The sequence below is a fragment of the Lotus japonicus genome, chromosome 4 (assembly GCF_012489685.1).
Source record: "Lotus japonicus ecotype B-129 chromosome 4, LjGifu_v1.2".
Taxonomy (NCBI): Eukaryota; Viridiplantae; Streptophyta; class Magnoliopsida; order Fabales; family Fabaceae; genus Lotus; species Lotus japonicus.
The window spans coordinates 14,264,193-14,277,936 of NC_080044.1; the positions used below are offsets into that span (position 1 = coordinate 14,264,193).

The 13,744-nt window shown below is 35.6% G+C and overlaps 1 protein-coding gene across 1 annotated transcript; it reads right to left on the reverse strand.

The window, feature by feature from the left end:
* Positions 1 to 2,274: 2,274 nt before the first annotated feature.
* On the reverse strand, positions 2,275 to 3,884 carry LOC130715040 (uncharacterized acetyltransferase At3g50280-like). Its single transcript, XM_057565032.1, has one exon. It carries the CDS (start codon positions 3,771 to 3,773, stop codon positions 2,421 to 2,423), a length of 1,353 nt encoding a protein of 450 aa, XP_057421015.1. The 5' UTR covers positions 3,774 to 3,884; the 3' UTR covers positions 2,275 to 2,420.
* Positions 3,885 to 13,744: the final 9,860 nt, after the last annotated feature.

The following is a 13,744-nucleotide window of genomic DNA, read 5'->3' on the forward strand; positions in this document are numbered from 1 at the left end:
GACGAGCGAGAAGGGTGGGAGGCGCGGCGTGATGGGCGAGGACGACGAGGGAGGCGCAATGGACTGGTTTGGTGGGTGCTTGGGTAGTTGGGTGGGAGCCTATGAAGGACTTAGGGTACGTCGTACGCGAGAGAAAGAGAGACATAGTGATTGAGTGATAGAGAGTGAGAGGAATAAGTGAGTGTGAGTATTTGGTGCAAATAGGGGCAAAACTTGGTCAACTAGTATAATTTAAAATTTTCAAGGGGTTCAAACAAAAATTATATACAAAAAAAAATTATATAAGGGGGTGAGTACAATTCTTTTTTTGTTCAGGGGTTCATATGAACCCCCTGAAAGCAACACAGGTCCGCCACTGATTAAGGCTGTTACGAAAAATAATATGTACACAACCACGAAGTCCATAGCAGCTACCATATTTATATTAGCATGTTTGGTTCCACAATTATGACTTTATGTTAGGTTTCTCCTTAATTAGAGGATCCAAATCCTTAATTAAAAGTTACTATTAGAAGTCCCACAAGACCATATCCATAAAAATGTTATGTGGGGTTGTCTAAATGACCCATGATAAAGTTTGGGTTAAATAATCCAATAATCCATCATCCAATCACATTGGAGATAAGTGAGTTGAAATTTCTATATTTTATTTATTAATTTATTTCCAACTCATTTATCTCCAATGTGATTGGATGATGGATTATTCAACCCAAACTTTATTATAGGTCATTTAGACTCTCATGTTATGTAAACCAACTTTTAATTTTTTTAATAAGCCAAAAAGATATATAAAGGAAGTGCTAACGGTACTTAAACCAATTATAAGAGTAAGAAGTTAGCAAATAGCTGACCTCTAAAGAAAGAACTAGAAATAAACTAGACTAGCTAGAAACCAACTTTCATACAAAATGTTAAAGTCCCCCACATGGAGTTTTGTAAGAGTCTTTCTCAAACTCCCTCAGGTAGTTGAAATTGAAATAAAATCACAACAAATAAGAAATTCTCTTTAGAAGAAGGATAAAAACCCTCAATATTGGGCTATTAACTATTTCTTGAATTGGAGGTCACTATGATTGATGACATTTATTAGGGCAAGTTAAGAGCTCGTGATGTGCTCAATTATTAGATTTGAAATCAGTTGTCATTCCCATGTAAGTCAAGCTCTTACAAGTGATGATCATGAATTCTTTGACTCTACTCTCTATTGATTTTTAGTTGGAGCTCTTTAATATCTCACGATTGCGTAGTCAGAATTAGCTTTTGCAGTTGACTTTGTGGGTTAGTTTCTCCATTATCCCATTACCGAACATTTTCAGGTGGTCAACCGCATTTTACACTACACTAAAGAGACTCTTCTTTTTGGCTTACGCTTATGTTGTCATTCGTATTATGCTTTGATTGGATATTTGGTAAAAAGAAACTCTACCAAGCAAACCCTAAGAGAGAAAATACAAGAGAAATTAAAAAAAAAAAAAGCAAAATGATACATAAGGAAATTTTCTAATTACTTATTCATTATCAAAAAAGTACAATTTATAATTAACAAAAGAAGTATGGTTAATACTATGTTTAAGAGGAGTAACCCTAGAATGAAAATGGGTCGTACATGTGGCACTTTCATGGGCTATTCATAACAAACTAAGAAGTAATAATAATATGTAGTTATTTTTTTGTTTTCTATATTCTCCGTTTAATTGGGCTCTAAAGACTTTTAGCCCAATATATCCTTTTACCAATACTCTAAAGCTGATGGGTTTATTGTCCTGGAACACGCCGATCGACCTAAGGTTATGCTGTTTTTCTTGGTGACAATCTTGTTTTCTGGAAAAAAACAACCAACGGTTCCGCGTTCTAGTCATAAATCTTAGTATTAAGCCCTTACAATTAGAGCTGGGGAAGTTCAATGGGTACTTCATCTTCTTTGTGAGCAGCGTCTTCCATCTACTATTCGGCACATTCTTTATTGTGATAACAAAAGCATAATTTTTACCAACAACAATCTTGTCGCTCATAAACGAGAGAGAAAAACACATCGACATCAATCATCATTTTGGTAGAGAATTTGTTTTTGTTGAGAAGTTGTTTACTAAATTTGTTCATTCTCAATTACAAGTTTATGATGTATTCACCAAGAGTTTATCTCGCCCGTTGTTTGAATTCTTTCGATCCAAGCTTCACTTCATTATAAATCCAACGCTTAACTTGAGGAGGTGTGTAGGCATGAGTCATGACATAACCTCAAATAAAATCTAATTTCAATCTTTAGGCACTCTAGAATCTCAATACTGGGAGTTTAAATTATTCAAACTTAGTTTCAAAACAAAATTATTCAAACTTAACACCTGAAACTAAATTGGTACGTGTGTATATAACTAGAAACAGAGTAAACCTATGGTTTGCTTGTCCTTGAAACCCTAGTATTACATGGACACAGCATCCATGAAAACAGGGTCATTTTTCATGGCCTCCAAAGTCTCAAAACGAAGGCACACTTCAAGATCAATACTACCTTCTTCAACCCCTCCAAATGCAGTAATTTTACCACTATATTTATTCGCAGCACCATTCCGAACCGCCACAGGCTTCCCCCAACCAAAATCATTACCATAAAAATCGAACCTCGGTGAACTATTGGTGATAAACGACACCGTATCACCGGCGGCAGCCTTAGCCGCCGGCGTTATCAGAACCGGAGTTTTCAACCAACCCTCATAGTTACTCCTCATCATCTCATCAGTGTGCAATGCAATCATCTTGTTCATTTCCCAAGCACTCTTTCCCTCCAACAACAATTCCCCTGCTTTCAATTTGACAATGCCTGCCATTCCTGCGTTTCCGAGATAATTCTCCGGCAGCGGTGGCTGCATTCTCTGCCTTGCATCAATGATTAACATGTAATCAGTCTCCTTTTCTGGGTTAACACGTTGAGCACGGATCACAGAACGCCAAATGTGAGTCAAAAGTGCTTGCAAGGAAGATATTACTCTGTTTTCGTGCATGCCATTGTCAACCTCTGCATTTGCTTTTGCTTTCAGCTCTGCGAGTTTCTCTTTTGAGAAATGGAAGATGCAAAGAGGTGGCAATTGCGGAACAGGGTCACTGTTATCTTGCTTCTTCTTCTCCTCTTCCTTTGTGAAACTTGGAAAGTGTATTGGAGGGTCGATGCCGTTTGGAAACCAACGTTCAAGTGGAGGGGTTTTCATTAGTTTATCTGAATTACCACGAGAGAGTTCACCCCAGGAATTGATGAATTGCCAAAACGCCTTGCCGTCAGCGACAGAGTGGTTCATTGTGAAGCCGATGAAGACGCCGTCGAGAAGCTCCGTCACCTGCACCGCCAGCAACGGCTGCGACATGCCTTGGTAGTTTTTAACTCCGTTCAGTGGGAAGAATGAGTGGACAATGGAAGGAACGTACCCGGGTCGGATGATGTCGGCGATGGAGGTTTTTTCTGCGGCGGCGTGGACGAACAGTGCGCCGGCGTTGTTGCATGTGATGTGACAGGTGACGGTGGTGTTGTTGTTGTTGTCGTGGTGGTTTGTGATGATGAGGCGGCCGGTGAAAGGTGGGAAGAAGGTGAGAATGGTGGAAAGGGTGTGTTTGAGGTGGTGGATTTGGTGGTCTGTTTTGGGTTTGTGGAAAAGGAGACCTTGTTGGATTGATTCAAGGTTGAGTAGTAGGAGATCCCATGGGGTTAAATGGATTATCGGGGTTGAGCTGTTGTGATTTGTTGCTTGGACTGTGGTAGTTGAGATGATTCGTGTGTCTGCCATGGTTGAAGATTAGGATGAAGCTATGTTACTCGTATGTTATGGGTGAGATAAGGTAGAGCCAAAAGCCTTCACGGGTGCTTGTTCTTCTCGGTCATTAGTCATCTCAAGAATGAGTAATGACTCATTCATACTTTATTCTTCATCTTATTTCATTTTTACACTTTTTTTTATCTTTTCATATTTTTTATCATATTATATATTATATCACTAATTTTTCTCATTTCTCTTTTTATTTAGTTAAGGTGGAAGAATGATATGATGAGAAAAAAAGAAAGAAAATGAGAAAATGATTCAAAATGAGATTGAAGAGAATAAGATGTGTATTATTAAAACTCAAAATTGAACCATATCTCAACTTTTGGATGATGGAATTAAACTTCATTCATAGTGTTCTGGGAATGAACATTGAAGAGAGGCATAGTACCTAGAGGTAGAGGGATTGTGCTAAGAGAGAATGAGAGTGAGAGAGAGTGCTGAATTTCGAGTATTATTTCATCAAATGAGCCAAAAGTCCCCTACACTTGATAACTACCTCCTATTTATAGAGCTTGGGTACTACCTATTGGGCCAATTGGGCCTCCGAGGTCAAGGCCCATCTGAATGGCAGGGCCCCGCCTCAGGGCGGGATACATGCTGGGCGTTGCCCCTCTAGGGGCTCGCCCAGTCCACTAGTCCACAAGACACCGAGCTCGAGGTATGAGAGCTAAGTGTGTCTTTTAAATGCTTTTACATATGTCTTACAGTACACCGGAATCTGCACTGCCAACATGGCTTGAGAAAAGAGAAGTAAACTACATCGCCAACATGGCGTGAGCAAAAGGAAACTAGCATTTTCGGTTACCCAGTCCACTGACTTGACGAGCAATCCGAGCTGGCAAGTCCACAAGTCCACAAGCGGCGAGAACGATTACTTCGTATTGGCGATAAGTTGGAGCAGGTGTATGATCGTTCGCCGGCGGGAAAGGTGGCAGGCATGGGTCATGTGCTGATCATTCAATCATTGACTGGCGGTAACCCCGGCGAGCGACTGAACTTTGTTGTTGGTGTCACCCGTCAGGCGATGGTGTTTGATCCTTATAGTGGCGAGGCTTTTCGCGCTTTCCCTTATTTTAAAACCCTTTCAAATCTCTATCCGCCTCACGTGGCTGCCCCACGTGATGTGTCGGTTACATCAATTTCCCTCTTTCTCCGGAACCGTCACTTCACCTTTCATAACCGTCCCATTGTGCGCAGTAACTCCTCCTTGCACGCGACCCACCTCCCCAAAACCATCATGACTTCCAACCTTCCACACGCGTCCAACACGCGTCACCCTTCCAGCTTCTCCCCTTCCCCTATAAAAACCCTTCTTCCCCACAGTCATCCCTTTCCGAGACCCCTCTTTACTTCCCTAATTGCTTATCAAACTCCCTCTGCCCACTTCCGCTCCGGAGCCGTCGCTTATCACCCTTTCCGCTACCCACTCTTCACATCCTACTTCGGTGAGTCCCACTGTCCTTATCTTTGCATCACACACATACTCATCTTTTCCTTTCTTTCACTTCACTGTCTTCTAAAAATGGCTTCAAGCCCTACTTCCCCTAACCACTCCTCTTCTTCCTCCGGAAGCGACCCTGATGCCACCGCCGCCGGCGGCCTCCGTTTAGAGGTCCCGGAGATCCCACCTTACCGACTAAAAACCTACGCCACTCTGCCCCTTCCAGTCCAAATAGCCCCCACTCACGAAGCTATAGACCAACCTTCTATTTTCCAGAACAGCGATCTCATCGTGCAGTTCGTGAACTCCCTGGGTGGTTTGTCGAATGACGATGAGTTTAGCGCGAAACTCAGGATCTGGATTTGCAGTCCTGGGGACCACCCCTGGCTTCATAAGCCAGACGGCGACGTAAAGAGATCCCATTTTTTCTTTGCGTACGAATACATGTTTAGCGAGCTTGGAATCAGGCTTCCTTTCTCGCCCTTTGTCCAAACCGTCCTCCGCGACATCAACGCGGCTCCCTGCCAACTCCACCCTAACGCCTGGGCCTTCATTCGATGTTTTGAAATCTTAAGCGCCGCTGTCGGCATCGCCCCATCCCCCACCAGTTTCTTCTACCTCTACGACGTCGACCCCAAGTCCATCAAAAACAAAGGATGGATTTCCTTGAAGGCCCGAGCCGGCCGGAAGTGCTTGCATCCCCACAAAAGTAACGCGAAGTCCTCCTTCGCACGGAAGTACTTCCGTGTGGCGGTTCATCCCGCCTACCCCGAGGCATTCACCCTTAGAGACGGGACCGCCCTTTTTCCTCTTTACTGGACGGAGAAGCCCAATGGGATCACCGATCCTTCAGAGGAATCTTTGTCCGCCAACGACAAAGCCTTTCTTAATCTCCTTGCCCCACTTCCCATCCTTGACTGCACAACAGTCCTTGAGGGCGCTGACCTCTCAAGAACTCCCAAATACTTAGGTTGCCCATAGCTCACTTTTATTATTGACATTTCCTTTCTCGTCTCCTATGTTGTCACTGATCGTATTTTTTATTGTTACAGAAGATATGAATTTCACGAACGCCGAGCTCCTGAAGGCCCACGAGAGGAGAATGGCTCGCTTTTCCCCAAAATTCAACACTGAGGGCGACGCGAAAAAACGGGGCGGTGCTGAGAACCAAGCCGAGAGCACCAAAGCTCCCAAGAGGAGAAGATTGGTCAAAGCCTCCTCCGGCGCCGGCACATCCAACCCTGGCGCTCAGCCCACCACTGCTGCTGCGCCTAAAGGCAAAAATGTCACTGAAGCCCCCGCCGTCGCGGCTATCGAGCCAACCACCGTACCAGCTTCTACTCCTGCCACCGCCGGTGCGACCGCTGCTGTTGCCGCTGAGTCCTCTGTTGGCGCTACAGCCGCCTCCGCCGGCGTCAACGCCACAAAAGCTGCTGCGTCTTCCGACACTCCTATTGGAGAGAAGGAAAAAGAAAATGAAACCCCGAAGTCTCCCCCTCGCCAAGATGCGCCTCCTAGCCCGCCCTCAACACATGATGCGGGCTCCATGCCTTCCCCGCCTCATTCATGGGTATGTATGATTATTCATAATGATATTGGTATTGTGACATTATAGTATTTTACATTTGTATTGGTCTGGACTTTTGGGATTTCTGGTGTAGTTTCTCCAGATGCAAGTCAACACAAAGGGATGAATAGATTCAATGTCCTGAAAATGAGATGTAGATTGATTCTGATTTGCTCACATGGTCCTCTTTGGCAGGATGTGCTCAGGACAATGATGTCAACATCTCGCATGGTCCTTATTTAATAGGTTCTTTTATGTTATATATGGTTGATGATTGATCTGAACATTGCACGAATCTGTAGTCTTTAGATAGCTTTTAATACCGATCTTCTCGACACTTTCTTGCTAGTTGGTACTCCAATTTCGGATCAGTATTTCAGTTTGGTTTGCCTGAATCGATGTTGAGCTGTAGCAACTTCAAGATTGTACTATAAATTAAGGTCAGTGGCGGATCCAGGAGTCAGGGTTCAAATATTTCAAATAAACACATCCGTAAAAATATAATTAAAACAACTTTAATATGTTTATATATCAGAAATTATACCGGTCATAGTTTTCCTCTACGTGATTTCATATTTTGAAATCGTTGAACATTAAATTCATAGTCAATGTTATTAAATACATCATTTTTAATGTAAGTAACTAAACAATCGTTCATCAGTTACACATCCTATTCTTCACAATATTCATAGCAGTTGCTACTTATTTTCCAGGTTAGCGACTGATTAAGGAGGTAACCAGACACTTAGTGTGTGTTTGGAAAACTCATTCACGATCCACGTTTATAGAAGTAAGAAATAGTTGCTTTTGGATTTCTGGATCCACGTTTGGCCTCTCCAGATTTGAAACCAAACACACACTTAGTACTGTTGTGATGGTCCATACTGATCACGATCAACAAAGATAATGGCATACATGGCATAAATTATACCAGGAATATAGCTCAAAATAGTAAGAACCAAGCAAATGATGAATTCAACGTGCATAAAACCAATCACAATCACCAATCTGTCAAACATCAAATACCAAATCCACAAACTAATAGTCTAATCTTCTATATCTATATATATATATATATGTAAAGCACACTTGTGTTTTTGCATGCAATTAATGTATTAAACCATAAAAGCTCACATACCTTTATATTAAATACATTAAAAATAAAAATTTAATAAACTAAAAACTGAAAAAAAAAATTATATTATAAAAACCTATTCAACTACTTATATTTAATAACAACATTCATAGACTTAAAATTGACTTGAGCTTTGTATTTGACAAATTTAAAAAATCAAAATAAAAAAATAATATTCATTAATAAATAATTTAGATAAAATACTTTTAAAATAAAAAAATTTCTAGGAATATATATCTATCTATATTGTACTTGGGGCTCTTATTTCCCAAAGTAATTATATATATATATATATATTTTGTTTTTCCAAAAAGAAAATATTTATCTATCTATCTATATATATTAGTAAAGATAACTTGAGTTAAGTATTAAGTACAAATACGCATATGTATTAAATCATTAAAGCTCACATACCTTTATATTAAATACATTAAAAAATAAAAAATTTAATAAACTAAAAACTGAAAAAATTGTATTATAAAAACCTATTCAACTAATTATATTAAATAACAACATTCATAGACTTTAAATTGACTTGAGCTTTGCATTTGACAAATTTAAAAAATCAAAATAAAAAACAAAATAATATTTATTAATAAATAATTTAGCTAAAATACTTTTAAAATAAAAAAATTTCTATCAATATATATCTATCTATATTGTACTTGGGGCTCTTATTTCCCAAAGTAATTATTTATATATATATATATATATATATTTGGTTTTTCCAAAAAAAAAAAATATCTATCTATCTATATATATTAGTAAAGCTCACTTGAGCTAAGTATTAAGTACAAATACACGTAAGAACCTACATACATTAGTAAAAAAGTTGGTGTTTTAATGAGATAGCTTAGTGAGTGAATGAACGGGTAGTGGAAACTTGTGCACTAATGATTTCAGTTTTAAACTTAATAAATATCAAATGTATAAGCAAAAGAGTAACATTCATGCCAAAAGTGTAACAGGCCACAAAGTTATATCTGCAAATGGTTTTAGCACAGTACCTTAAATTAAAATCAAATTTAATGTTAATTTTTAACTAATATCAATTTAGTCTAAGAAAAAAAAAAACTATTAACAATAAAGCATACTTCCGCCAAAATTAATCTTGATATGCAATTGTCTTAGTTTACTGTCCAATTTTCTACACGAATATATGTCTATTTTTCTTAAACTCACAAACTCTTAGAATTCCTTAACACAGTAACTCCGAAGAAAAACTAACATTAAATTAAAAATAGTAGCATTATGGCAATACCAGTGTCAAAAACTGAATAAAATTGTTAATGTCAGGAGGCTATTCAACTATCTACATTAAATAAATAAAAAATAAAATGTATTATATTAAATCATGCATCTATTATATCTCTATATAAACAAACCAGTGAAATCACTCACAAACTCAAATTATTCATATTTCTTGGACTTCAGCTGCTGGTGAGAAAAAATGACAATTGTCTCTAACTACTTCAACAAGTATGTCATTTTTTATTATTTTAGTTAATTTTAATTTTTTTTTTAAATTACTCATTCTTATTTCTTTATTGCAGGAGAAAGATCATCAACAACAACAAGAAACACACATTACTTAGTGATATATCCCCGTTGCAGATGATTGGAAAATAAAATTGTGAGTTTCACATATATGGTAATTTACTAAATAATTCTTCTCATTCAATTGAAATCATACAAATATATCATCATTTATATATTTATATGACACAAATCAGTAACAAAGTGTGAGCCACATAAATTTATATACTGCACTAGAAAGATAAGTGTAAAATGTAGTACTCACTATATTCTTGATAAGAAATAGGAATCTTTCACTCCTCAATATTGTCATATTATGGAAAAAAAATAGCAACTTAATCATTCAAAGGGAACAAATGACGTCTATCCTGCAGTTAGATATAATCTATTTTTATGTTCGTGAAAGTGATTTTAAAAGAAATTTTATGCCATCAGCAATGGTAAACAACCACATCAATCTTGATAAAAAAAAATTAGCACAACTGATAACATCATTGCAACAACTAAATCAACATTAGAAAAAAAAAATAGTAGACAACCACGTTCATTTCAATACTAATCTAATTAAGTAATTAAATTTCTTTTATATAAAAAAAAAAACTACTCTCATTTCAATCTCAATAGAAATCTACCTATTTTTTCTTCCGATTAAGCAAAAAAAAAAATCTACCTGTTTGATCCTTTTTTCCCTTATTAGAGAAATAAAGTGTGAGAATATCATAACTCAATTATATTTAATTATACATATATTCTAAATATTCTTCTAAATAATAGCTTTCTTACCTTTCTGCAAATTTAAATATTACAATTAAAAAATACAAATTAAAAAAGACTTCTTTTACATTAAATGTATTAAATAGTAAAAGACTTCTTTTATATTAATACCTTTAATAATAAAATTAAAAATTAAATAAAATTCTTAAGTCATTACCTATTCAACTACATACTAAATTGTCAAAGTTACTTTGAACCTTTGTATGAAATACATCAAATTAAAATATTAAAAATGAAAAATATTGTTTAAGTCATTAGCTATTCAACTACCTACTAAATGTAAAACTCACCTGAAAGTTTGTTACAAATACATTAAGAAATAAAAAAAAATCATTTTGTATTATATAATATATACATTAAAATAAAAACAGATCGATCAACAAAATTTACAACGCAATAAGTTAATCAACTACCAACTAATTTTCTTGTTTGTTGTATAAGGTAGAACAAGACATAACACTTTAATTCTTTAAAAATGTGTGAAACAAAAAAGAATGAAACGGACACTAATAAAAAAAATTACACTGATGTTTATCGACAAAAAAAGTACATTGACAAAAGTACCTACATTAATTAATAACATTTAGAATAAAATTTATAAACTTAGAAATTGACTTAAATTCTGCATTCGTTGAAAATATCAAGAATTAAACTTGATTTAGAATAAAATAATATCATCATTTTTTTTAGATAAAACATGTTAAATTTTAAAATGACACTATGAGGCATTTACTATTAACTATAATGTATGTGTGTCTTATTTGATAAAACAATCTCCATATAATTTTTTGATTTTATTATATATATATATATATGAGCAAAAGAGAGATTATTCATTAATCAAAAGAGGAAACAACCCCAAAAAAAGGGGGAAAACCACCATGCCAAACAAGAGGAAAAAAAAGACAACCACCCAACAAATAAAGACGATTTTGAGGAAGGTTAATAGAAAAAAAAATTATCACAAAAATTGAATAAATTTAAGTTATAACTTATTATAGTTGTAAAAGTTAAAATTACTTTATTGTTCTTGATTTTGACAAGTGTAAACCAGTTTGAGAAATTGTGGTTGACCCTCCTAAAATATGACTTTCTTAGTAAAAGGTATAAAAATATGTTCATACAAGTTATTTGATGGTATTAAAAACTGATTGTTTAATTTTGTTTTTGTTACAAATTGACTGAATTATTTTTCAAATTATTAAATAAAAAAATCAATATATTTTTAAAACTATTCAATATGAATTATTAAATTAGAGTAATATTAATTATTTATGCAAATAGAACTCTAATACTATTTACTGAAATGTTTTTTTTTAATTATTGAAATGTCTAAACAAAATTATTATTTTTGTATTAATTTAAGCGATAATCATTTTATACAATGTTAAAAATGTTGTAAATAAACTCGTACAACGTGTTATATCTATTGTATAAAAATATTGTAAGTAAACTCGTGCAACGCACGGGTATTATACCTAATACTATCATATAACTTCATATTGGTCAATTAATATCCAATTAATTAAGAACTCAATTTATTTCATAGCTTCCATAGTTTTAATTCACTCAATATTCAGATTAAAACCCAGAAAGGGAAAAACTGTGAAAAAGATTAAAAAAAACTGATTTTGAGAATGGAAAAAGGAAAAACAAGTCAAAGGGGTGTTGGTGTGATAAATTTGGGCAGATTATACTTCCAGTGCACACCAACCCGTGAAGATCGACGAGCGAGAAGGGTGGGAGGCGCGGCGTGATGGGCGAGGACGACGAGGGAGGCGCAATGGACTGGTTTGGTGGGTGCTTGGGTAGTTGGGTGGGAGCCTATGAAGGACTTAGGGTACGTCGTACGCGAGAGAAAGAAAGACATAGTGATTGAGTGATAGAGAGTGAGAGGAATAAGTGAGTGTGAGTATTTGGTGCAAATAGGGGCAAAATTTGGTCAACTAGTATAATTTAAAATTTTCAAGGGGTTCAAACAAAAATTATATACAAAAAAAATTATATAAGGGGGTGAGTACAATTCTTTTTTTGTTCAGGGGTTCATATGAACCCCCTGAAAGCAACACAGGTCCGCCACTGATTAAGGCTGTTACGAAAAATAATATGTACACAACCACGAAGTCCATAGCAGCTACCATATTTATATTAGCATGTTTGGTTCCACAATTATGACTTTATGTTAGGTTTCTCCTTAATTAGAGGATCCAAATCCTTAATTAAAAGTTACTATTAGAAGTCCCACATGACCATATCCATAAAAATGTTATGTGGGGTTGTCTAAATGACCCATGATAAAGTTTGGGTTAAATAATCCAATAATCCATCATCCAATCACATTGGAGATAAGTGAGTTGAAATTTCTATATTTTATTTATTAATTTATTTCCAACTCATTTATCTCCAATGTGATTGGATGATGGATTATTCAACCCAAACTTTATTATAGGTCATTTAGACTCTCATGTTATGTAAACCAACTTTTAATTTTTTTAATAAGCCAAAAAGATATATAAAGGAAGTGCTAACGGTACTTAAACCAATTATAAGAGTAAGAAGTTAGCAAATAGCTGACCTCTAAAGAAAGAACTAGAAATAAACTAGACTAGCTAGAAACCAACTTTCATACAAAATGTTAAAGTCCCCCACATGGAGTTTTGTAAGAGTCTTTCTCAAACTCCCTCAGGTAGTTGAAATTGAAATAAAATCACAACAAATAAGAAATTCTCTTTAGAAGAAGGATAAAAACCCTCAATATTGGGCTATTAACTATTTCTTGAATTGGAGGTCACTATGATTGATGACATTTATTAGGGCAAGTTAAGAGCTCGTGATGTGCTCAATTATTAGATTTGAAATCAGTTGTCATTCCCATGTAAGTCAAGCTCTTACAAGTGATGATCATGAATTCTTTGACTCTACTCTCTATTGATTTTTAGTTGGAGCTCTTTAATATCTCACGATTGCGTAGTCAGAATTAGCTTTTGCGGTTGACTTTGTGGGTTAGTTTCTCCATTATCCCATTACCGAACATTTTCAGGTGGTCAACCGCATTTTACACTACACTAAAGAGACTCTTCTTTTTGGCTTACGCTTATGTTGTCATTCGTATTATGCTTTGATTGGATATTTGGTAAAAAGAAACTCTACCAAGCAAACCCTAAGAGAGAAAATACAAGAGAAATTAAAAAAAAAAAAAGCAAAATGATACATAAGGAAATTTTCTAATTACTTATTCATTATCAAAAAAGTACAATTTATAATTAACAAAAGAAGTATGGTTAATACTATGTTTAAGAGGAGTAACCCTAGAATGAAAATGGGTCGTACATGTGGCACTTTCATGGGCTATTCATAACAAACTAAGAAGTAATAATAATATGTAGTTATTTTTTTGTTTTCTATATTCTCCGTTTAATTGGGCTCTAAAGACTTTTAGCCCAATATATCCTTTTACCAATACTCTAAAGCTGATGGGTTTA